Here is a 25,154-nt window from a genome sequence, read left to right on the forward strand (position 1 = left end):
TTTTCTTTGTATAGGTGAATATATTTTGTAAAAAATTTAACTATGTTAGGGATTCAGAGTTCTCAAATTATTTCAAAACACACACATGGACGTGGAAGACGGGAAGGTGGATTAGAGAGCAGTTCTGTTCCATTCCTGAAAGTAACCCATGTAACTAAAAGAATTTGCCCAGGGACCTTGCTGTGTCCCTGCCCTGACACCACTATTTCAGTGCACTACAATAACTTCCCTAGGTTGGGTTCACTCAGTAGACTGGAAATACCATTGCTCAACCCCTTTCTCATGTTATTTGTCTATAGTTATTTCAGGATGTAGCTATTTGAGTTTTAATTTTCTTTCAAAACTCACGTTTTGGGCTTTATATGATCCTTCTTTAGCCAAGTACTCATATAATTGGATAGCTGCTGTAATGTTTTGCGTGCCAAGATTTCCAAATAGCAAAGCATCAGCCGTTTTCTCCATAGCTTTCAAATTTCCCATGTCAGCTGCTTTGGCAAAGAGTATGTAGGCTCTGTTTCAAGAATATGAAGTTAGGATTATCAAAAATGAAATTTTCTGCTCCCTACTTCATACTACTTCTCTCTAACAAGTAGGGCCCAATTGTCATTGCTACTAACAATACGGTTTAGCTGAAGTCCATTACATCTCTAAACCGGTAGGTTTTTTCATCCCTAGACTAGTCTAAGATTATAATTTCAAATATATATGACAAATAGTGAAGCTGCTAAAAAGGAGAAATATATAGGATACATCATGCTTCAAGCTTATACACCAAGTGAACTGAAAAATGAGGCACTTCTTCTAACATAGTAAACGCTTCTGTGGCCACTACCATTATATGAATACCTGTTTCATAAAATGAACTCTGAAATATACAACAATATAATCAAAATCAATCAAAAAATAATCAAAACTGGAATGTCACGTCTAGGAAGTTACTATCATGAGAACAAAATTCCCTTTATATTCTGAAATAGTTTTCTAAAACAGAACATATTCTTCAGCACAGCAAAGCCAGACTGTGTGGGAAAACAATAACCAAACAAAACCTAATGGTTACTAGGGATCTAGAGTCTGACTGCCTGGGTTCAAATCCCTGCTCCACCACTTATTAGTTTGAGTGCTTCAGGCAGGTTATTTAACTTCTCTGTGCCTCTCTCATCTATGGATGGGGATAATAGTAGCACCTACTTCATAGGGTTGCTGGTAGAATCAATGAGATAATTCATGTGAAGTGCTTGGCATAGTGCCACAGAGTAAGTGCTCTATAAGTTTAACTCAATAAGTTTATTATGATTATTATGATTATATTATTGCATAGATTCTACAGTTTTATAGCATGGTAATTGTTCTCCTGTGAAAGTTGATGCCATAGGATTGCCTTACACTGCATTTTCTTAGCCCCAATCAGAAGTCGCCTGGATCTGATCTGTATAACAAGTAGTGATGGAGAGTCTTGCAAAGTCAAAACTTACGTCAGAGACAGAGAGTACTTTTGGGATTTATTTTTCTTCTTATAACTTCCTTTTTGGTAGCAGTAAGGCCAGAAAGCATTAACATCTGCCTATGACCTTCAGTCAAATACGAAAACAAACATATATATCTACCGTTGCTACCAAGTCAGAAGGATCAGGAGACTCAGCTTTATGTATTGCCTATCCACGCTGATGCTAAAACAACCTGCTTTTGGTCAAAGGCTGGAGCAGAATAGAATGGGCAAAAAGGAGGTAGGCATTAGGGTCCTGGATGGCAAAGCAGAGAGTAGACTCCAGTGGAACAAAAAAAAGCTAGGAGGTCAAGCAAGAAATTAGCCAGGGTCAGAGCAAGCTGAGATTCTGGGTACCAGAAGGCAAATAATAAGATAAAAGCTCTCAAAGGTCAGTGAATGCAAATGTCTGGCATCCAGGGACAGGCATGACATTAGGATACAGGACAGTCCCTGAAGCCCTTTTGTCACGTAGCTCACTGCTGCAATTACATAGCCTGCTGGGACTAGAAGGGCATCGACGTGGACCAGGGCAGAGAAACCTGAGATGAGCTGCAGGAGCCAGCAGTATATCCGTTCACTGGTCTCAGGGGGCAGCGAAAGTTTGCAAAACCAATCCCTCTAGCTGTCTTTGATTCCAAGGGAGGGGTCCTCTGTCAGCAAAGTCCAAATTGGTAGAAGGAATACTAGAAGCAGGACCCAGGGCTGGAGAAAGTTGTTGGTAAATCAGGCAGGATTAAGATCTCGGCAGCAATCCCCAAGAGGGAAAAAGTAGGATAAACTGGGCAGCAGGGGCAGATCCCCAAAAGAAGGTTCAGTTAGGTATCTGGATCATCTCTGAAGGATCTGGCCTTGGATGCTAAGGTGGGTACTGGGAAAGAAGGGGCTAAATGAATCTCTAGGACACATCAGAAACTTGGTGTTGGGCAGCACCTTATCTCCAAACTTCCTTTGCTGATGGGGAGTAATTCTTAATGATGCCTAACGCTGGCTGTCACTGAGGCTTCTCGACTCCTTCAGGCAAGTTTGTGTCTCCCTGATATATACTTGCTTAACATCTGTACTTTTAACAGCACTGACTTTTTCAACAATTTCCCCCCTCATACATATGAAGAGGCTGCATGAATGAATGAATGGATTGGGCTAGGATATGGGTGTGGATGAGCCAAAAGGACTAGTAGCACCTCTATCTTATGCTACCCCCACCTGAGAAGTGGTGAAGTAAGAAGGGGGTAGCAGAGAGGAAAGAATGGGAGTGAAATGATTCCCCTTTGGTCAGTAGAGTGTGCTTTCATTTTTCTCTCCCCTGACCAGAATCTGAGAGATGTCTATATAGGTACAACTGGCTTAAGGGGAGAGCAGACCATCCTGATAACTGAAGGAATTTCACCCAGCTTGCCCACAAACTCCTGGGGTCTCTTAATATGAGCAGATTTGGTTTCAGTTCTCCGTTGCTACGAACTTAGAAGGGTCAAAAAACTCAGCTTTACGTACCCTCTCACGTATCTATGCTGCTGCAAAAACAAGCTGCTTTTCCGGCACTCTTGGGCAAGGACTGGAGCAGGATAGGCTGGGAAAAATAGCCTGAGATTGAATGACACCTAGGTAGGCATGAAGGTTGCTGCACTGCTGGACAGTCTGCTACCAGGGCTGAGTTTTCTCCCCATCCTTTAAGCCAAAGAAGAGGGCATCCTTCAAGGTTAAGTGGATAGTTACTTGAGACCTTCTAAGAGTGATTTTGTCCCATCAGACTGAATACAAGGTTTCCTTGGACCTCATCTTGGGTTCACCAGCTATAGGCAGAGCTAGTCTGAAATCTCAGGGACCAGCCTCTTCCCAGAACTCCATTTTTCTCTCATCTAGCTAGGTTGGGTTGAGGATTCTCTATTCTTACCCACTCATGGGCACCTGAGTGAGCTGACTTCTCTATCAGGCTGGATTGCATTTTTGAGGTCTGATTTAACCCTATCCTCATCATGACAGCCCTCAGGGATGCTCAGCATGAGGCCCAAGTTTTGCTGAGGATGATTTCCTTTACTTTTATAAAAAGCTTCTAATTTGACTTCCCTTAGAGAGAGGACCAACTCCCTTCCTCCCTTCTTCTTGTCACTTTGGAAGAATTACAGAATCTTTTTGACCTTCAATTTCCTCTTCTGTAATTTGGGAATAATAATCAATGTCTCACATCATTGAGTAATGAATAATATTCCACACGTAAGTGCCTAGAGCAATATCTAGCACAAAGAAGGAGCTTGATAAATGGAAGTTGTTGATATTGTTGTAACCTGGTTCATAGTTGAGTGCCCCCTCATTCTCTACACTCTTATGCTCTTCTCGAAGGCTTCTAGTTTTAAGAAAGAATTCATGGACTCTGCTGCTGCCCTGTCTCGGGTTGCCTACCACAGCTCTAGGATGCTTCCCCAGGGCTGGTATGCCTAATCTGTGTGAAAACAAAGATGTGTCCTTGTTGGGGGTTCAGAGCCCATTCTTTCTATTATTGGTTCAAGATACACTTGCTTTCTTCTCTCCCACGCCTTCCACTTACCGATTATAGGACGAGAGATAAAAATAACAAATGATTATCTCCTGGTTACTACGTGTCAGGAACTGTTCTAAGGGCTTGTCTGTATTATCCAGGGCACAAAGAGGTTAAGTAACTTGCCCAGGATCACACAGCCAGTAAATGGCAGAGCTAGAATTTGATACAAAGGGTTTAATCAGAGACTGAGGAGTGACCTCAAGTTGTGTGTTTCTACTGAGGGGGAGAAGACATTTCTGCCTCTCTTTTAGACAAAGTAGACAAGTGAAAAGAGAAACAATGGACACAGGGTGAGACCATGTGGCCACAGTTTGGTCGCTTCTCAGCTGTATATTTGTGATTACCTCACTTTAACATCCTTGAATCTCTGTTTCCAACTTTTTAAAAGGGAAAAATGAAGTTTTCTTAACTCATAAGGCTATTCTGGGGATAAAATGGAATCACATACATGAAAGTACTTTGGCAACCATGAAGTGCTCAGTTAGGCAGAATAAAGCATTCTAAAGCTACGACGACTCTAATTCAAATAACACATATTTTAGTGCATTTGAAATATCTAATAAATTAAAGCTAAAGCAGAACATTTTTGCCTGAATACTCAGATCAGTGCTTTAATTCTGCAATTTATTTAATATGTAGGGACCACAATTTCACATACAGTTCTTCTGTTTCTTTCAGCTGACAATTTGTAGGATTCTATAAACATCATTTGATCCTTTTAGAAACAAAAGTTTAAGGGCAAATAAGCTTATTTGTTATCCTAATAGGCTTTTAATGACAAACTAGATTTGGATTGTTCTTTTTTTCTCAACCTAGAAATTTAACTTGGCTTAAGTAACTGAGTAAAGACTTACTCTGCTTTTTGTTTTTGGCTTTTAGACTGCTGGAGAATCTTGATGCCCATCTTAAAAAGCTGATCTCCTTCATCTGTGAGATTTTTATATGCTTGCTTTTTTGCTATATATAGACAAACAAGGAAAAAATAACATTATTTTTGTGTTTTATATTTTAAAAATAGTGTGCTGGCATATTAGTTTGGGTTTTGTGCTCCTTATTTTTTAACCTCTGCATTTGAAGATCTCTTTGCCTTTGGTCAGAAAGTAGAAGCTGCCTACAAAAGTACCCTCTTCCTGTCTTTTATGAAAGGGTCTGGAGGATGGAGCAGACAGAGAGATGCTTCTGATGGTAGGAGGGAGAGAGATATTCCTGGTCTGGGAAAGGGATGCAAAGTCCTGCAAAGCAGTAGGTAGGAAGCAAGGCCTCCAAGGGAAGGGGTCACCTGGTTTATCCTAGAGACTGAATCTTAGATACTAGGCTCTCAGCTCTCAGACTCCATTGTCTGAGCATGGCCCATAAACCTAAGAGCCATAAGATTTCAAGAGAACATGAGGGCATGAGCAATGGGTATCTCCAAGACAACCAGTGTACACCTAAGTTTGGAGGACAGAATCTCCCTAAAAATTTTGCTCTGCGCAAGGCTCCCTCCTCCTCCCCCAGAAGCTTTCTAAGACCTTTCTAGCCTGACTGAGAACTGCTGGGCATGACCATCAGGAATAAAAGAGGGAGAGTAGATGTGTCAGAACACACCTAAGACCTTGGGAAAGACATACAGAGAGTACCAACAACAACTTGCCTTGTGGGATGGGGGCTCAGAGTCAATTTTATAGGATTTAAGGAAAATAAAGAAATGGAATTTTACCTCCTACAATGATATTTCTCAAGTATTTATATAACACTTTACAGTTTTCAAAACATTATCACCAGTTTACAGATAGAGAAGGCTGGTTAGAGGGAGAATCAGCCTTAGAGCCCTACCCCACTCCCAACACATACACACACACATACACACACAACCTTCCAAAGCATCACAGCGCCTCTAGAAATCCATTTTGACACTCAGTGAACCTCTGATTAGGTGAATGAGGCCTGAAGCCATTTTAAAGGAGAGGCATTCCAGGATTTGATGTCTCATTAATAAGACCACAAAGAACTTTAAGTGGTTCTTGTTTTTCTTCTGCCTGACAGGCTATCAGAGTTGTCCATTTCCTTTTTAAAATTAAAAACATTTTTAAACTTAAAAGCCAATCTACAATTATTTTGAATGCTTCAAGTTATCCAATCAATTTAGTAACACCAGACACTTTCAGCATCTAATTTCTGCTTTGAGTTATATGTTATCTATGCTCATGATTAAAGAGGAAATAATGGGAAAAGCCTGCTAAGCTGTGTTTGGAATAGTAATCGCTCCTATTAACATGTTTTCAAAGAGTGAGAACCAATTTTGAAAAGCTGACTCTGCATGCATACACATTTCAGAAATGACCACTACAGATTTCTACCCATGGCTTTTACTTTTATTTGTAATTCTTTTTTCGGCTTCCCAGATGTATTCAAATACAAATTTGCTTTACTATAAGAGGGCTCGATTATCAGATAAAGTTAACTTGACAACACTTTACTTTCCTTTTTATAGTTTTTTTGTTTTATTTTTTTTGTGAGGAAGATCAGCCCTGAGCTAACATCTGATGCCAATCCTCCTCTTTTTGCTGAGGAAGATTGGCCCTAGGTTACCATCCATGCCCATCTTCCTCCACTTTATATGAGATGCGGCCACAGCACAGCTTGACAAGTGGTGCATCGGTGTGCGCCCAGGGTTCCGAAGCCGCGAACCCCGGGCCGCGGAAGCGGAGTGTGCGCACTTAACCACTGCACCACCAGGCCAGCCGCTCCTTTTTATAGTTTAACGATTTCCAAATTTGAGGGAAGCACAATTAGGAAATGATTTGAGGAGACCATTCTTAACTCGATGTAAAGGACCTTCAGGAGTCTGGAGTTCTTGGAATAGCCAAATAGTGGATGCCTGTTGTTCTGTCCTGATAGGGGCTCTAAACTGACTGAGAAGTGGTGGGGGTGAGCATCAGGAAGAAAAGAGGGCAGAATAGGTGTGGCAGAGCACTATGTAAGACAGCAGCAAGTGTGGAAAGTGTCCCAACTAGATGAATTTATATTTCAGTGTTTGTCAGAGACAATTTGCAGAGAAAGTTCTTGACGTTTTACTACTTCTGCAGTCTTATTACCATTATTCCATATCTAACTTTGATGTTGTTATGGGCTGAATTGTGTCCCACCAAATTCATGTGTTGAAGTCCCAACCCCCAGTACCTCAGAATGTAACCTTATTTGGAGGTAAGGTCTTTAAAGATGTGATTAAGTTAAAATGTGGCCATTAGGGTGGGCCTAATCCAATATGACTGGGGTGTCCTTATAAGAAGAGGAAGAGACACCAGGGGCATGTGGGCAAAGAGAAAAGACCATGTAAGGACACAGTGAGAAGGTGGCCATTTATAAGCCAAAGAAAGAAGCCTTAGAATGAAATCAACCCTGCTGATCATGGACTTCTAGCCTCCAGAACTGTGAGAAAATAAATTTCTGCTGTTTAAGCCACCTCACCCATGGTATATTGTTATGGCAGCCCTAGAAAACTAATACAGATGTCAACTCCAGATGGCATGGAAAACAAGCCACCTCTTCTCCCTGTGGGAAGGGATGCACCCAAACTCAGCTTCCCACCAGATCAGTAGCTACCTTCTAAATGTAGGAGGGACTATAATTTTCCATGGGCCCCCAAGTCTCCAGGTGCTGGACATCTGACTTTCCCAAGTATCTGGATGCCCAAATAGCTCACCTCTGATAAGGTCACTTTCTCATGACTGTAATCTAAGTAGCCAGTGCAGCAGGTAGACCTTCCATGTGTCCAGCAATCCCTGGACCCAACTCACCCCTCTGTGGGATGATGAGGGAACTGAGAATCTATGCCTTCTCTTGCTGACCCTTCAATTGTAAACTTCCTAATCAAGTCTAATTCTTAATCCCTATCACTTGTCCTTGTGGAGTTCCTGCAGAATCCTCTTGTTCTTAATGACTAGAAGCAAATCTTTGGAACAGAAAGGGCCCACTTGCTTGTTTCAGATATTAATGAGAAAGGAGATCTGGAGACAACTTGTTCTCTGTCATCCAGACATTTACTTATCCATTTAGTATGAATTGAACACTTACCATGTGTTAGACACAGTGCTAGATATTGTTTTTACAAAGATGATTGCGACACTGTCTCAGCGGCAGTGGAGACAGACATGTTTACCAACAATTACAATGCCATGTAGCAGGCACGATGTAATAAGGTACTGTGCGAGTGCAAGAGCCTTCTTTGTAAGCAACAGAAACCTAATCTGATCTACTCAAGCAAAAGAAACTTAATTGGAGGCTGTTGAAGGCTCATAGAATCAATGGGTCAGTCAGGAATGAAAGCATCTCTGGAAGCAGATGCTGCTACCCGCATGGATTGGAATCTAATCCTTTTAGGATCTTCCCCTCTCTGCTCCAGACTCCATGGAGGACTAATCTGATGGGTCTAGTTAGGGAAGACAAGGTTCTCATTATATTCCTATAATAATATATCCATGGGGGAAGACCTACTTCCTCAAAAGGAAATTGGAATAGTGAGAAAGGTAAAATGGATGATGGGAAGCCCCCAAAGAGCAAATGCTCACTTCAGGCACCTTACTCTGGCTAAGTGAAATTAAGAAATCTTCAGAGATGAAGTGACATTTTAGATAGTTTTGGAAAGGTAGGTAGGAGTTTGTTGGGCCAAGAAGATGAAACTGGCATTCTATATAGAGGAAACAGTCTATGCAAATGAACCACAGGTATGAAACAATGAAGGGTGGGCAATGCATCTTAAATGAAGCTTGAGTGTCATGGTTGGTCACACAGTCCAGGCTGGCTGTGGAAATAAGTGATACCGAGGGGAGTGGACAGATGAGTGAAGAGAGAGTGGGAGGAGGGAGTAGAGGTCACTGTGAAGCTGAGGGCAGGTTTGGTAAAACCTGGAGAAAGAGAGAGCAGAAGTGGCAGGAAGGCAGCTCTGATCAGAGACAATTTTGGAGTTTGAAATCATATTGGTGATATAGCTCTACATGTGGCTGGTAAGTGGCTGAGGAGAAATAGAGACAAAGATGATTGGAATTGAGGAGGTATAGGAAATAAGGCAAGGTCTTCAACATGGATATTTAACCCCTCAGGTGCTGGTGGCCTGTAGTCATTGACTGACTGATGTGGGGATATAACTCCCTTGCATGGAAAGGGGGCAGTCCTCTAGTGCAATTCACTTTTCAAAGCTCTAAACTTCTGAAACCTTCTCTTTGCTCAGCTTCTTCTCTTGCCCTATCCTGCATTCCTTACTCTCTTATATGTTTCACCACAAAATCTAAAACCTTAACACTTAAATAAATAAATACCATCCAAATCATCCAGAAAAATAAAAGGAAAAAATTCATTTTTTTGAATCTCAAGTTATAATTATATCATGAACCAATGGACCATTGAAAGTTAAAGGAATTAACAATTAAACTAGGAGATAAGTATCTTTTAGTCTGACTAAAATCAGGCACTTTCACCATTAAAATGATACAAAGAGATAAAAATGGGAAATTCTTTCCCCTGCAGAAAATCTTGCCTACACAGACATTGCATCCTTCTTATCTAATTTCAGTTGTATTTGATATAAACCAAATTCAGCTTCTGACTTTCTAAATAATGCATCAGAAGAGCTCTTCACATTTGCCCTTAATGTGTGCCAGGAAGATACAATCCCAGATAAGGAAGGAGAATAACGATCCATTACTAAAAATAACATTCCATCCAAGAAAGAATGACTCAGCAAAGAGTTTAGTCAGATAAAGATGCCATCAAATCCAATACACTTGAATAAGAGCACAGATATTTACATTAATCAAGTTTATTCACACTGTCCCCAGATTGTTGTTGTCAAACATAAATAGTGGTATTGCTAGGAAATGATAGACAAATTGTATTATAGGTAGAAAAATATTTCTTCTTCAAATATCCACTAAAAGCAAAACTTGAAAAAACTTGAAAAAACAGGAATTCTGACATACAAAGATTTAATTCCCTAACTAAAACTCTTAATTTAGCAGAAAGATATATGGCTTATAAAACAAGTAAAGAATAAAAAACAGTATATATTATGTTATAATAGCAGCTAACATTTATAAAGCACTTAGGCACCAGGCAGTTTTCTCACTGACTGTGAGAGGAAGCCGCTATTATCATTCCCATTTTACAGATGAGGTGATAGAGAGATTAAGTCTCTCATAGAGAGATTAAGTAACCTGCCCAAGGTACCCATATTCAAATCTAGGCAGTCTGACTCCAGAGTCTGTGCTCATACTGCTTCTCAGAGCTACATAATATGCAGAATCATGCAATAAACACAAAGTTACTACCAGTTGATGAAAAATTTGGAAAACAGGTCCAAAATACATTTTTTAAAAATAAATTTACTGTAATTTGTTTTAAGTATTTTAAACAGGTTGTTTATTTAAAGTAATATTTCATTTATCTGACATTATTGAGAAATGTGTTTCATATAAATCATTTTTCCCATTAGATGTGTCATATCCTTTTTTATTTTGACTATTTTCTGATGGAAATACATCTAAAAAGTATACAATATATTCCTCCACCTTCCCCAACAGAAGATAATGAGCATGATTTAAACCTGGTCTTGATGATTCAGAGCAACATTATGCACACCTGACAGTACCCAGTCTGGTTGGTTTGGACATGATTATATAAGAACACAGTGCCTGTGGGAGGCCTTGGATAATGGGAAGCCCGTCAGTAATGAGTGAGAGCAGAAGGGGCAAGAGAAACTCGGCAACATGCTGAAAGAGAAAGATGGTGACTGCTGATTGACACTTAGCTGCACTTGCTACTGTATACCACTCTAGGTTACTGTTTCCCAAAGGGTACATAAGATAATTTTAAGTGGTACACACACAAACTAAAATTTTGATGGTTAACACGTTTAAAATATATTCATATGTAGATTCTGTTTGTGGAAGTGATACTAACTTCAATCTTTCTTTAAAAAGTTAATCATGAAATATTTCAGACATATTTAAAAAATCCAGAGGGAGGGAGGAGGGCAAAAGGGGTAATTAGGCACATGAGTGTGGTGATGAGTTGTAATTAGTATTTGGGTGGTGAACATGATGTAATCTGTGCAGAAATAGAAGTATAATGATGTACACCTGAAATTTATACAATGTTATAAACCAATGTTACTGAAATAAACAAAAAAATAAATAAATAAGAATAACAATAGCTAACTATATTAACGGCTTAGTATGTACCAGGCACTACTATTCTAGGTGCTTCATGTGCATTCACTAGGCCACTTGTATTTCCCTTTTTATAAAATATCTGCTCATTAAAAAATCCAGAAAATAAAATATACCTCACCATAACCCCTCCCCACCACACACACAATTTAACAGATGGTAACATTTTACCTTGTTTGTTTTAGTTATCTCTTTAAGAAAACAGACACATCCTAATGTTGCAGACACACCCAAAACCTCTTCCCAACATCCTTTCCCTTTGCTCTCTCTTCAGAGGTAGCTATTGTCCTGAAGTTGCTATGTAGCTCTTTTACTACATATATGCATCCAATATTATTTCTATACTTTATATAAATAGCACCATACTGTATTTACTTTGCAACTTGCTTTTTTACTTTTTGAGATTTATCCATCTGGATACAAGTAGGCCTCATTCATTCATTTTAACCAGTGCCAATTGTCTGGTCAAAATTCTTTGGATGAATAGATAGTTTATTTATTCATTCCTCTATTATTTATCCTACCCATTCCACGGACATTAGGTTTTTCCACTTCTATGTTACCAAAAGCACTTCTGCAATGTAAATCTTTGCACACATTTTCTTATAAATATGTATGAGAATTTCTCTAGGATGCATTTCTAAAAGTACATGTGCCAAGTGTGGGGCATATGCATCTTAAACTTTACTAGATATTACTACCACATTGCTCTTCAAAGAGGTTGTACCAAACTTACACTCTCACCAATGATGTATAAGGGTTCTCGTTTCTTCAAATTCTGGATCACTCATAAAGTTATCTGAACTTTCTGTTTTGCCATCTGTGTGAAATGATAAATCTTTGCTATCAAATTTGCATTTCTGCAATTACTAGTGAAGTTAAGTGTATTTATTGTCCTTTGGTTGTTTTCTTCTTTTAAGAAGTACCTATTTGTATCCTTTGTTCAGTTTTCTATTTGGTTTTCCTGTTGGTTTGTAGGTGTTCCTTATATAACCCAATGCTAATTCTTCATTGACTGTATTTGTTGCAATGCCTTCTTCTAGTGTGTGGGGCTTTTTTCCCCTAGTTTGTAATAAAAAAATACCTATTAAATTTTTAAATTTTAAGGTAGTTAACTTTATGAATTTTGCCATTATGGTTTTACTTTTGTCTTTTCTAAGAATTCCCTTCTTATGCCAATATCATAATGTTTTTTTCTAAAATTATTAAAGCTTTTATATTCACATTTAGGTCTTTAATCCACTTGGAATTCATTTTTGTGTATGAGGCGAGGATGGGATCTGATCTTAATCTTCTTCCAAAGGAGAATCAATTGCCTGCATACAATCTGTTTATCCTTTCCCAACTGACTTGTAATTTCATATACCAAATTCCCCTGTATATATCGGGCAGATTCTAGACTCTGCTATTTTTCAATCTGTCAATATCATACTGTTTATACAAATACCATTATATAGTAAGAATCTGGTGGGGCAAGTTCCATATCTCATTCTACTCCAGAAGAATCTTGGCTATCTTTGGACTTGTTTTCATATATACTTTTAAAATTAGTTTGTCAAATTCCATGAAAACCCTTTTGGGAAATTTTTAAACTAATTTGATAATAAATGGCATCTTAGAATTTTGATTCTTCCTATTCATAAACATAATAACTTCATTTATTCAGGTCTTTTCTATATTCTTCAATAAAGTTTTATGCTTTTCGTCTTCTTAAACATCTTGTATATCTTTTGTTAGATTTATTCTTAGGTACCTTTTAGTTTTTATTGCTATTTTAAATAATATTTTAGTAATTTCATTTTTATTTGTTTTTTATATCATATACAGAAATGAGATTTATTTTTAAATTAATTTTTAAATCCAGCAACTTGGCCAAACTTTATTAATTCTCATGGTTTAATAGATTTTCCCAAATTTTTCAGTGTAGACATCATGTCATGCTGGTGAACTGTTCCTCGGAACACTATGTGACGACGCTTTCTCCCTATTAATGCCTTTACCTTGAAGTCTATTTTGTCTGAAACCAATATCAGCTTTCTTTTGCTTAATATTTCCTGGGATATTGTTTCTATCAATTTACTTTCAGTCTTTTCGTGTCATGTGTTAAGTGTATCCCTTGCAAACAGCATATATCCGAGTATAATATTTTTATTTTAATCTAAGAGTCTCTGTCCTTCAATCATATTTTCTTTCTGGGCTGCATTCAGGGCAATTTCTTCTGCTCTTTCTCTAGTTCATTAATGTTCTTTCCCACAGTATCTAATCTTCTGTTTAACTCATCCATTCACTTGTAATTTAAATGAACACACTTTTCATTTTTTTTTTTAGTTCTATTTGGTTCTTTTACACAGCCACCTATTCCTTTTTCATGATGTCTTGTCTTTTTTTTATGGTTTCCTTTTTTATTTTATTTTAGTTTTTGTGTGTGTGTGTGAAGAAGATAGCCCTCAGCTAACATCTGTTGCCAATCCTCCTCTTTTTGCTGAGAAAGATTGGCCCTGGGCTAACATCTGTGCCCATCTTCCTCTACTTTATATGTGGGACACCTGCCACAGCATGGCTTGATAAGTGGTGCATAGGTCTACACCTGGAATCTGAACTCGTGAACCCTGGGCCGCTGAAGAGGAGTGCGTGAACTTAACCACTACGCCACCAGGCCAGCACTTCTCATGGTTTCTTAACCATTTTAAAATATATTTATTCCATAGTTTTTTTCACATTATTGTTCTACTATATCAAGACTATGCCTTATGTTGTGTGCATGTGTGTGAGGGGTACGTGTATGTGCAAACTGAGTAGATTTTTTTTATCTTGGTGCATTTTATAAAATTTTCTTGTAAGTTCATCCCCAACAAGGCTTTTTATGGAGGGATTGTGGAAATATTTCTCCAAAGTGGTTTTGTGTTGCTCTGTCAAGTTTCCAGACTTACCTTATTGATGGAAGGAAATTTTTATGTGTTAGCATATTGGCTTGAAAGTGTTCACCAAAAAACCAGGTGGCATAAATTCAAATTCAAATCCGTATAAGGTACAGGGCTGTGGTGCAGGTTTTTCCAGAGAGATGATTTTCCCTGCGAGAGCCTAAGTGGTGGAAGATCTTCTTTGATATTTGCCTATACTGGTGGGTGGTTTGTTTGTTTGTTTCTCCTAATCTCCCCTTTCACTGCATGCACAGCTCTATGAGACTCCTAGATTTATTCATAGCTCTTCATCCCAATTCCCTTGTCAAAAATCCTAATGTCTTTTTGATTTTCCCAGCCTGGGATTTAAAATCCAAGGCTCTTCCATTACCAGCTCTGATCATAGCTAGCCAACACACCAACTCACATGCTTATTTTTCATTATTTCTAACACCTGGAGATTTCAGTTTCTTGTGAGCCCAGCTCTGTATTAAAAAAAAGAAGGAGAAAAAGAAAAAAGTGTTTTGGTATACTTTAGTCATCATTTTTAGGTATTTGTAGCAGCAGGATTTTCAAATTGGGTTAGCCCATCATTTTGCTAGAATGAGAGATCTTTAGTAATTTTCTTTTAAAATAAACTTATTTACATAAAACTTGTGTTGATCTAGAGAAAAACTTTCGGTAAGTAATAAGAAAGGTATTAAATGGTATGCAGTTTGGGTTCCCTGATAAGCAGACTCTAAGAGTTCAGGGTATTTATAAAGAAGTACCCTTGGGAACCACACCTGGGGAAGAAGTTGGACTGTGCAGAGAGAGAAACTGTGATGGAAGCCCAATGAATTCCTTGGCCTGACCCCACAGGTTGCTCTGGAGCTAAAATAGCTCTTCTAACTCATCCCAAGTTAGTCTGAGATGGTCAGGCCTTTATGCTCCTGAATTGATTAGTCATTGGAAGTGGGCTGCCCCATGGAGGAGGCATAAACTTGGGCTATGTAGCTCAGTGTACCTGAGACAGTCCCTGAAGGGACTGCTGCTGAAGGCTGTCTGCAAACTGCACTCCCAGCAATTGTGCAACAAGTCCTTCACTGAAGGGGAGATCTGAATGGCACTTCACAGTGTTCCCCACATATATTCCCAAAGTCAATAAAGTGGGATATAAGTGATAAACTTAGCCCAGCTGGTCACAGACCCCAGAAGCAAGAAAAGAGAATGCCAAGACTGGCTTAAAGCAAGATTCCAAGACACCCCCCTCCAACCAAGAACACAGTAGTGATCTTGTCTGATCACCAAAATTAATGATGATTAATTCCAAGAAATGCCAGGAAGGACCTGGTCAAGAAGGACATAGAAGACAGTGTTCTAGTTGCCTGCAAGAATCGGCTCCATTGTTCCCAAAGCATAATTAATTATTGATTTGTCTTGCTAACAATTTAATAAAGACTCAATTAGACTCAATTCTGACTCAGAAAGAAGAATTAGTTGTTGAAGTTATAGTGATAAGATACCCTGAGAGGAAATGAACATTCTATTTAAAAAAAATGTAATGGATGTGAAAGGATTGTATTCAACTGTAAAACACTATTCAAATGAACTCTAAAAATGTAAGGCTTTATTACTTTTATGTAGCACCTATACTTCAGTATATTGTAAAGAATGCTGAACTTGGAGTCAGACAATCTAAGTTTACATCCTAGCTCTATATAGGAAGAATTCAACTCAATTTAATTCAGCAAAATATTTATTCGTATTAACTACGCGATGCCAGATACAATACCAGGCACAGATTTTGCCGTGAAGTAATGGGAGTACAAATGCTATTGGTTATATTTGAGAAATTCTGGGTAAAGGGACAAGTGGTAAAGGACTGAAAATGGGTAAATAGTTCCTCTGTTTTCAAGATGTGGAGAAATATATTCATATTCTAGAAACAGCTTGATGTTAATCTCTTTAATTTCTTGAACAGATTATTACACATGGTTTGTGAGCTTTGAGATAAGGAGATGATCATTAAGAATTAGGAAGGGTTTTTGAAAATGTTAGGTTAAATCTCATTTCTCTTTTCTTAAGGACTAGTGAGTCTGGGGACTCGCGTTTATATAGAACGCCTATATCCTATCTTTTATGATATCCTGTGCACAAAATATTGAAATGGGAACTGAATGAGAATAGAGTTGAACAAGGTTTTTAGGCAGGTTAATAATCATGTGTAACTCATATTCCTTGTTCATTCCACAGCTTGTGAAGTTCAAACCCTCCCACTAGGGAAGGTTACTTCTCCGTGGCTTCTTGGCTTCTTCTACTTTCTCAACTTCTGATTCCATACATACTATTCCCGGGCTGTCTCATATCGACCTACAGTGCCACTCAGCATCTCTTTGAGTTGTGCCAAAAGAAGATTCACTCTTACAAAGCATGTATGAGGAACGTAGATTTTTACCAAAGGTTTCGTAGAGCAGAATGAGAAGATGATTAATTCCAAGAACAAAAACAACTTTAACGGTCATCTTAGGCATCACTGATTTGAGTTTTGCTGGTTTCTCAAGTTAGCACAGCCAACATCCTCTTACTGGCTCCTTATATCCACTCTTTCCCTATTTTTTCTCCCGTTTTCTTTTCTTCTTTCTCTTGCAAAAGTAAAATGACAAAATTCTTCTCCCTGGCTCTGCAGTGCAATTTCTTTCCACCCTTAAATACTTGGAATCAGCTTACACCAGGCTTCTGTGGGAGTTGGAGGTGGGGTAGCAGGAAGGATGTTTACCTACCTTCTATCCACAAATGCTTATCAAGGCATCTTCCCAAACAAGGGAAGTGCACACTGTACAAGGCATTCTGGTAAATAAAATTGTATTTTCTCAACCTCATCACATGTAGATTTTTATCAAGTTGATCAGTGGTTAAATATACTTCTAGAGATTTATGGTGGATTATTGTGGGCTCTAGGCTCTAAATTTGGCCCTGTCTTACTAACTTCTCTAACAGGAACGTGGGTAAAAGATTAGAAGGCATGCTTGACAAAAATTTTAATGACAGAAAACAGGGAGAGAATAGCTGATGAATTGACATAATCAATAGGTTGGAATAATAGCCCCAAATAAACACAATGAAATTGAATAGACATAAATGTAAAATCTTACACTTAGATTCAAAAATTTAGATGAACACATAGGATTAGTAGATACTTGGCTGTGATGGTCAATTTTGTGTGTCTACTTGACTAGGCTACAGTCCTCAGTTATTAAATCAAACACTAATCTAGTTATTGCTGTGAGGGTATTTTGTAGATGTGATTAAAACCATAAGCAGATGACTTTAAGTAAAGGAGATTATCCCAGATAACCTGGGTTGGCTTGATTCAAGCAATTGAAAGACTTTAAGAATGGAACTGGGGTTTCCTTGAGGAAGAAAAAAAATCCACCTGTTAACGGTAGCTTCGGCTCCTGCTGAAAGTTCCAGCCTGCCTTTCCTGACAAACTATCCTCCAGATTTTGGACTTGCCCAGCCAGCTCTCACAACCACGTAAGCCAATCTCTTGCAATAACTCTTTTAATATATATTTTCTACTGGTTCTTTTTTCTGGTTGAAACCTGACTGATATACTGGCTTACTACTTTTAAGTGAGAAAAGATTTCAATTTGCTCTAAATTTGTCATGCATCATCATTGTGAATGGGTGCCAAAAACAACTAACAGGATCTTAGAAACAACATGCATGAGCCACAGTATTCAGTGAGGTAGAGAAACAGCTCCATTATAGGAGTCTGCAGTGGGATTGTTACGTTCAGCTCCAGCTGCCATAATTTACACCGACTACACTAAGATCACTGTCGGGAAGTGATTTTGGTTTAATCTAAGTTAAGAACTTTATAAGAAAGAGATGTATTAAATAACGTCACAGGCTGCCTTATATGATATAGTGTGCTTAGTCACAGGTATTTAAGTAGGAGCTGGTGTCATCCGCCAGGAATATCTGATGAAAGATAGACTAGATGACCTCTAAAGTTCCCTAATTAATTCCAAGATTCTATATTTTACTTTTAATAAATATGCTTCTATTGCATGCCACTAAAAGCCCTCATTCTTTTTCGTTCATGCCATTTAATTTCCCTTGTCTGGAAAACCCAGCTTGTTGAATGTCTTCTGAATGCATTTCTAGATCCATTCCATCCTGCTCTGTGCCCTGGGACACTAAACCATATGGACTGCATCAATGGACTCCCTTCCCCTGCAGCTTCTGGTTAGGTTTGACTGAAAGGCACCAGCAGGAAGTATGAAGGGTGGGAAGAGAGTGAGGTAGGAGTGATTATTCTCCGGCTCCCCATCTGGGTTGCTGCAGGTTGGCTTTCTTCCTTGACCTAAGGTCATAGTTCTGTCAGACAGATGTGTACCTCTTCTCCACACACCTCTTGCTGTCTTGCTCAGCATTCCAATAGCCACTACTGCTCTGTGACCCTTTAGGCCTACAGGTGGTGATGCCACTGCTGTTACTAGCCTGGGGGGTACTTTGTGGTTTCCCAACATCCTGTCTACACTTATAGAAATAGACCCTTTATTAAACTTTTCTCAAATGACTCAATTTAAATGTGCCAATTATTTCCTGTCAAAACCTTGCCTGATACTTCAGGTAACACACATGCCAACATTTTTATGTCATATCTAGAGCCAACTCTTTAACTGAGCAGTGAACCAGTATTTGGGGGTAAATGTGGGGAAAAATACTCTTAGAATATTAAGATTAAAAAAATTTAAAAATCTTTGTCAAAGCAAGACTCATAAAAAAAAAGTAGAGACCCAGGATCCATAAGAGTCCTTCCAGCTCCAAAACGAACCTCTCTCTCCTCTGGAATCCCTTGGTTCTCAATTTCTATCTATTGGCCTTATTAGCAATAATCACTTTTCTGTGTTTATTTCTCTCAGAAGGAAACATTTTCTAGTTTATGTAAATCTTGATGAATGGATATTATGGCTATTATAAGTCAGGGCTTCTCAAATGTCCTTGGAACATTTAAATAGGCAGTGACGAATGCATGTATACTCTCTAGATGTGTGGAGGACAGGAAGACATTTCTTTGAAGTGTTAGGTTTGATAATTCAAAATGTGTATTTTGAAATCTACTGCATACCTTATAGCTGTTAGTTCTAAAACAAAAATGTTTCTAATTATTTACTGTTATTTATTTCCCTTAAAACCTTCAAGTAAATTTAGTGCTCAGGAAATCACAGCTGTTTATCATGCAGTTCAATATTTGCCCAAAACCGTTTTGAGAAGCATGGAATTAAAATTTCTTGATATTATCAGCTTATTTTTGTGAGAAGCATATGGCATAATGGCTAAGAGCTAGAGGACTCCGGCACCAGACTACCTAGTTCAAATCCTAGTTTCCCTACTAAAGATTAGCTTTGTGATGCTAAGGAAATTACTTCTCTGTGCTACAGGTTTCACATCTTAAAAAGTGGAGATAATATAACCTATCTTAAATTGGGTAAAGCACTTAAAACAATATGGAACATGCTCAATTAGTTAGCTTATTATTTATTATTATTAGGCATAATATAACCACTTCCATATAGGGGAAAGAATCTCATTTGAAAGGTGACATTATTTACTCTTTTAAACAGCAGAAGCTCTCTTAAACAACCTCTACCTACCTTATTTGCCAAATTAATCCATGCTTTTCATTTCTTCTATCCAGCTTACTTACTGATCTCCACAGCACACTGAATGCCTGCAGGTAGTGAGATTCTCAGAAGTACGTGTGCACTTCTGTTTCCACCCCTTGTACGCTTACCAAGAATCAGGAGTGCTTGTTCTCAAACCTGTTAGTACCAGTTGTACTGTCATTATAATTACAGAATTTAATTAAACAATATGTAAGATGATTAAATATAAGTGCAAAAAGAAAATGTGTTTCTATGTAAAGTAATTGAAATACTATGAAAAAGCTTGATAAAGGAGAGCCACTAAAAATTATCCAATTTAACTGTAGGTGAAGCATCTATACTCAAGGGGGGAAAAGTCTGCAAATATCTGAAAGGATTCTGCCCACAGATTGCTCCATAAATGTCTTTAGTTCTTTGTTTCCTTAAAAACCCGAGATGGCGAATCATAGATGATGCAGTTTGAGTGTGGTTTTTTACTAGCAACGCCAATCAGGAGACTAATGCTAAATAAAAAAGCAAGTCATGTTTCTATGTTAAAAAAACGGTCAAATGACTGTTTCAATGTATATGATTTAGATTTAAAATAAATTTAAGATATGTACATATCATTTTTATAATGCCATTAAAAACTGATAATTTTTCTCTGCCAAAGAAGTTTCCCTCTGTTAAATAACACATTAATAAAATAGAAATTCATACATATCTGTTAGAAATGGGAAGCTTTCATGCATTAGACTGAAATCAAATGTTGAAAATGATTCTTAAATTTTATAATTGAGCACCAGTTAACTCCTGCACACAGAATCTATGGAGACATTGTTTATATTTTCCAGACCCTTTTGCATCCAGAGAAACCCATTAACTAATCAAGTGTGTCTTTACTAGGGATGCTTTTAGATTGCCAGACTAGGAAAAAAAGGGGCACTGTGTTAATTTTGGTTTTCTTTAAAGTGTGAAGGTTTCTACTAGCAGAATAGCTGATAAATGTTTTATCACATAATTTTGGAGATTTTTTATCCATGAATCTTAATTATCATCCTTGCTTATTATCATCAGCACAAATTCTGAATCTAAGATGAGGAGTAGAAGCTGACAAAATTTAAGGCTTTTGTGTGTATAAATATTTATGACTATATCCCATGACTTCTCAGAAAGTAGCTCTAAAATTTGATTTCAGATTACATTGTCATTTTTAACTTACATGCGAGGGAATTCTACTTACAATGATTTTTATTTCTTTTCAAGAGAGCTTTATTTTGAATTCCTTTTATTCTTAATTTATGTTGATTCTTCTTTTTTTCTAAGAGATTTTCTCTTTTATTGATTCCTTTATTCAATTTTCTTCGTTCCAATGTATGTGATAAAAATTGTTTGATTTCATTCACTGATACCTACAAAGAAAAAGATTTTTGCTCATTTTTTTCATATGTAACTTTTTAAAATGAAACAATAAGAAAGTAAAAAATTCATCTATTCATGGCAAAAATACTAGTTCAATGCAAACACTCTAATTCCTGCTTTTTTCAAATCAAAATGATAGATGACTTACTTCTCTTCAAGAATTCATATCTTTTATGAATAAAAGCCTTTGTAAACCTACTACATTGTCATCTGAACTGCAGAGCCAAGCATTAAAACCTAAATGTTATAAATAAATTTAACCAGTTTAACCAATTTTACTCTTCTACTGGTGAATTGTCATGATAATATCAATTGAGTGAGCTAAAAAAAAATGAAGATGTTAGTATTGCCTTACACATCACCACAAATTTATAATCGGTGGAAAGTATAGAGAATCTTGTGACTGGTTAAAAGAAAAATGTAAAAAAATGTTTTCCAAAATACTTTCTAGAAGTTATATAATTAATCTATTTTAATTAGGGAGAGGGATTTGGAGGGATAGGTTTTGAGTAATAGAAAATAATGCATATTTTAAGAGAAAACTTAAAAGCTTTATGGGTATACATATTCATGATTTACATATATAGTTTTTCAGGAAAATTATATTGGAAGATTAAAAAAATTCCTTTATGGGCCGGCCTGGTGGTGCAAGCAGTTGGGTGCACGCGCTCTGCTGCGGCAGCCCGGGGTTTGCCGGGTCGGATCCCAGGCGCGCACCGACGCACTGCTTGGCGGGCCATGCTGTGGCGGCGTCCCATATAGGGTGGAGGAGGATGGGCACAGATGTTGGCCGGGGGCCAGTCTTCCTCAACAAAAAGAAAAGCGGGGGGAGGATTGGCAGATGTTAGCACAGGGCTGGTCTCCTCACAAAAAAAAAAAAAAAAAAAAAATTCCTTTATTTGTCAACTACTACTTCTAAGAAGAGTCTAGGTTTTTATTTGTTTCTTTTTTTTTTTCAGTGATCTCCATTTCTCTGACCTTGTGGCATCTTTCCTCCTTGGGTAGCAGTAGCTCACTGCTCTACAGTCTAAAGCTGAGATCATTCTACATCACATATTTCATGTTTTATCTACTCAATTAAATACAGATGCTTTGTGAACTTTTAGTGTACTTCTTATTTCCAGTAGAGTGTCTTGAGCAGAGGAAAGTCTAAAGAATGTGTGGATTTATTTATTTTTGGGAAATCCTGTGTTTTCTTAAAGCACAGGAAAGATAGGAGTGTCCTCTCACAAGAGAAACTAAACAATCTGTAGGCTTAGAGGAAAGAAGTTTGGAATTTATCACATTGTACATTTAATCCTAATTTATTTGTGGCTAAATCATAGTTCTTGTGCCTAGAGACATTTCCAAAGTAGTACCCAGTCCTATGGTACTTTGCTTGAAGGCAAAAACAATTATACAAAAAGAAACAGTACTAGAACGCAGAACACATTTTTCATAGTTTCTTGTTTAAAAGAGTAAGCCAGTCTGCTAAGGCTAGAAGTTTAAGAGTTTCTACATTGTTTTGTATGGATGATACTTAACTAGTTTTATTCTTAAAACAACACACAATTTTACTTTTTTTGTTGTTGTTGTGAGTAAGAATAGCCCTGAGCTAACATCCATGCCAGTCCTCTGGTTTTTTTTTTTTTTTGCTGAGGAAGACTGGCCCTGGGCTAACATCCATGCCCATCTTCCTCCACTTTATATGGGACACCGCCACAGCATGGCCTGACAAGCAGTGCATCGGTGCGTGCCGGGGATGCCGGCCGCCAGCAGCAGAGTGTGCGCACTTAACCGCTATGCCACGGTGCCGGCTCCAATTTTACTTTTTAAACACAGGAAACTTTGATTACTTGCTAACATATGAACAGATAACTTATTCACAATCGTCCATCCTAATTGCACATACCCTTAAATAAATGTTATAGATTTTTAATATTTCATTTATATTCCCTTCATAGCATTTTCTGTTCACCACGAATTAAGCTGTGTCTAACTGTGGGCAAGTTAATTAGCCTCTGTGTGACTCAGTTTATAGTAAATGTGAACTGTAAATGTACATGTAAAATGGGAGTAATATTACTGCCTACCTCATTAGGTTGTTGTGAGGATCAAATAAGTTAATACATGTGAAGAGCCTCGTATATAGTGAGCACTCAATATATACTAGCTATTATTATTATTATTCCTGTATTGACTATATATGTTTTCTGTGTAACTTAATGTTTCTGTTTTTCTGTTTCAGATTCTAAACTACTAGGACCTAGGTACTCTGGCTATTTAATTTGCTCTGTTCATCAGTGAACTATGATGTCTTGAGCCTGCAAAATCAGTAAATATTATTTGGTTTTTTGAAATATAGTTTTTTATCTCTTAAGCAGAATGTCTAAAAACCCTTTTACTAGTAGAAAACACATTTATGCCATACATTGTCTGGACTAACTTCACTTAAAGACAGTGAACAGCAATTTTAGCATATCCTAGGCCCCCATTGCCACTTAGAATGTTTTTGATACTGAATATGTTAGCCCCCAAATCCCATGCATATTTTAATAACAGCAACATAACTAATGTTAGTGGGACTTTAATAGCCACCTCACATAGTTTTGGGAGGCAACTCCTGTGAAATAATCAAATAATAAACCAACCTTTTTCTTTAAGAGCTATACGAATCAATGATTCATTCATTCAACACATTTATGCTGGGCATTCACTAGGAATTGAAGATATAGTGGCAAATAAGATAGAATGAATAATCTGTCTGATCTTAAAGAGCTTCCATTCATCTGTGAGAAGACAGACAATAAACAATAAACAAATAAATGAACAAGTTAGTATCAGATATCAATACATGCTATGAAGAGAATAAAACAAGGAGATGCAAAAAGAGTGAAATGCAGAGGGAAGAGGGATTGGTGCACTAATTTAGCTAATTTGGATTGGATGCTCAAGAAAAGCCTCACTGAACAGGAGACTTTGGAGCCAAGAATTTAATGACAAGAAGGCAGTCCTGCATAGATATTGGGGCAAAGCATTCCAGGCAGAGGGAACAGCAAGTCCCAATACTCTAAAACAGGAACGAACTTATGTTCTTGGAATGGAAATAAGGCCCAAGTGGCTGAAGGAGTGTGAACTAAAGGGAGAACTGTAAAAGAGAAAGCGAAGTAGGGGTCATGCTATATAGGGAGATGGTAAGGAGTTTGCATTTTATTCAAAAGACAAGAGGCAGGCACTGGAGGGTTTTAAGTGACGTGCTGTGACTTACATTGTAGAAAGAAAACATTTTTGCTGATGTGTGAGGAGTGGATTGCACAGGAGCAGGAATAACAGTTCAGAGACTACTGTAGTCAACCAGGTGAGGGATGATGTGACTCAGATGAGAGCAGAAGCAATGGAGATAAACTATATGGGCAGATTTAGGATATATTTTGGAAGTAACACAGATGGGAATTGGATATGGACTGGATGTAGGGATAAGAAAAAGGACAAAGTCAAAGATCTTGTTTTTTAGCTAGACCAGCTGAGTGGATGGAGATTCCAGTTATAGGGATGAAGAAGTATGGGGAGCAGGATGGAAGTCTGGAGAAAGAAATCAGTCTCACCCCACACACACCTGTATATGTGGTAATGTCTCCAAATTGTGTGACTATATGTGGAAAACAAAAAAGTTTTGTGTTTTGTCTAAGGGAGTAAGTGTGAGTCACGTTTGCTGTGGAATGGGAAGTGAGCATCATTCCTTGCAAATGGGAGATTGGTGAGATGTTAAAGAAGAACTGGAAGGTAAGGATTATTTGCCTGTCAGTGACTTACTTTCCCTAGGGCTCATCAATCAGAGGCATTTTTTGATTTCCTTAACTATTCATCTCCCTTTTTCTTTCCTGGCTCACATGACCCAAAATAGTCCCTGTTCCTTGGCACTGTGTAATACCTTAAATTCTGCTGAAAAACTTCTCTGAAAAAAGAGCAGATGAAAAGTAAGAGCTT

At 37.8% G+C, this 25,154-nt stretch overlaps 1 protein-coding gene across 1 annotated transcript in view; it reads right to left on the reverse strand.

The window, feature by feature from the left end:
* SEL1L2 (SEL1L2 adaptor subunit of SYVN1 ubiquitin ligase) overlaps window positions 1-21,172 on the reverse strand; it is a 76,078-nt gene extending 54,906 nt beyond the window's left edge. Inside the window, exons 1-3 of the mRNA XM_058562156.1 lie at window positions 21,010-21,172; window positions 4,880-4,982; window positions 349-511 (exon numbers count right to left, since the gene is read on the reverse strand). Of these exons, the coding sequence (XP_058418139.1) occupies window positions 349-511; window positions 4,880-4,929 (213 nt within the window). The 5' untranslated portion in view covers window positions 4,930-4,982; window positions 21,010-21,172. The remainder of the gene's footprint in view (window positions 1-348; window positions 512-4,879; window positions 4,983-21,009) is intronic.
* Window positions 21,173-25,154: the final 3,982 nt, after the last annotated feature.

This window comes from Diceros bicornis, chromosome 19 (assembly GCF_020826845.1).
Source record: "Diceros bicornis minor isolate mBicDic1 chromosome 19, mDicBic1.mat.cur, whole genome shotgun sequence".
NCBI classification, from domain to species: Eukaryota; Metazoa; Chordata; class Mammalia; order Perissodactyla; family Rhinocerotidae; genus Diceros; species Diceros bicornis.